The 660-nt window shown below is 38.8% G+C and overlaps 1 protein-coding gene across 1 annotated transcript in view; it reads left to right on the plus strand.

Annotated features, from left to right (window-relative positions):
• The window catches only part of LOC106110413 (translation initiation factor IF-2, mitochondrial), a 10,754-nt gene extending 10,094 nt beyond the window's left edge, over nt 1-660 (plus strand). The window contains exons 11-12 of the mRNA XM_013292237.1: nt 2-22; nt 454-660. Of these exons, the coding sequence (XP_013147691.1) occupies nt 2-22; nt 454-623 (191 nt within the window). The 3' untranslated portion in view covers nt 624-660. The remainder of the gene's footprint in view (nt 1; nt 23-453) is intronic.

A 660-nucleotide genomic window follows, 5' to 3' on the forward strand; every position in this document is an offset into this window, starting at 1 on the left:
AACGGACAGACCGTACATGAAGGTATACACTCGTTGTGATACTTTCTGATGTTCTTGATACAACTTGCTTATTTACAAACTTAAAGTAAATAATGTGTTCTTACAGACTATCGTTCAGCAGTTTAGGCTACAAATTCTAACAAACATCCATCTAAACTTTCGCATTTATAATATTTTTTGTTGGTGCCAATGTTTAAACTTTTGACTTTTACTGTTTAGTCGCGCTTTAATTCCTACGAGCTTATATGGTAACCGTTTTGCGATAGTTTAGTCTGCCCGCACCCGCTTTTCGTTACATACGATAAATAGATCTTTACAATTACCTATCCCAAGAACGAATAAACAAATCTCTCCGAAAGACACAAAATTTACATTCTAAGAGAACACAGGCTATGGGCTAGTAATATTTTATAGTGCTTGCGACATTAATATTAAAAAGTATAACCGTTTCAGGGAAGTTAGCTTCAATGAAGCATTTGAAAGATGAAGTGACGACGATCAAACGCGACATGGAGTGCGGCCTGCGCTTCGAGGCGGAGGTGGAGGTGCAGCCCGGGGACACCGTCGTCTGCTACAACATGCTGGATGTCGACGACCACACGCAATGGGACCCCGGATTTTAACTAAATCTACAATTAGATAATAAATTATAGATACAAA

This window comes from Papilio polytes, unplaced genomic scaffold, assembly GCF_000836215.1.
Source record: "Papilio polytes unplaced genomic scaffold, Ppol_1.0 DF820622.1, whole genome shotgun sequence".
In the NCBI taxonomy this organism is placed as follows: Eukaryota; Metazoa; Arthropoda; class Insecta; order Lepidoptera; family Papilionidae; genus Papilio; species Papilio polytes.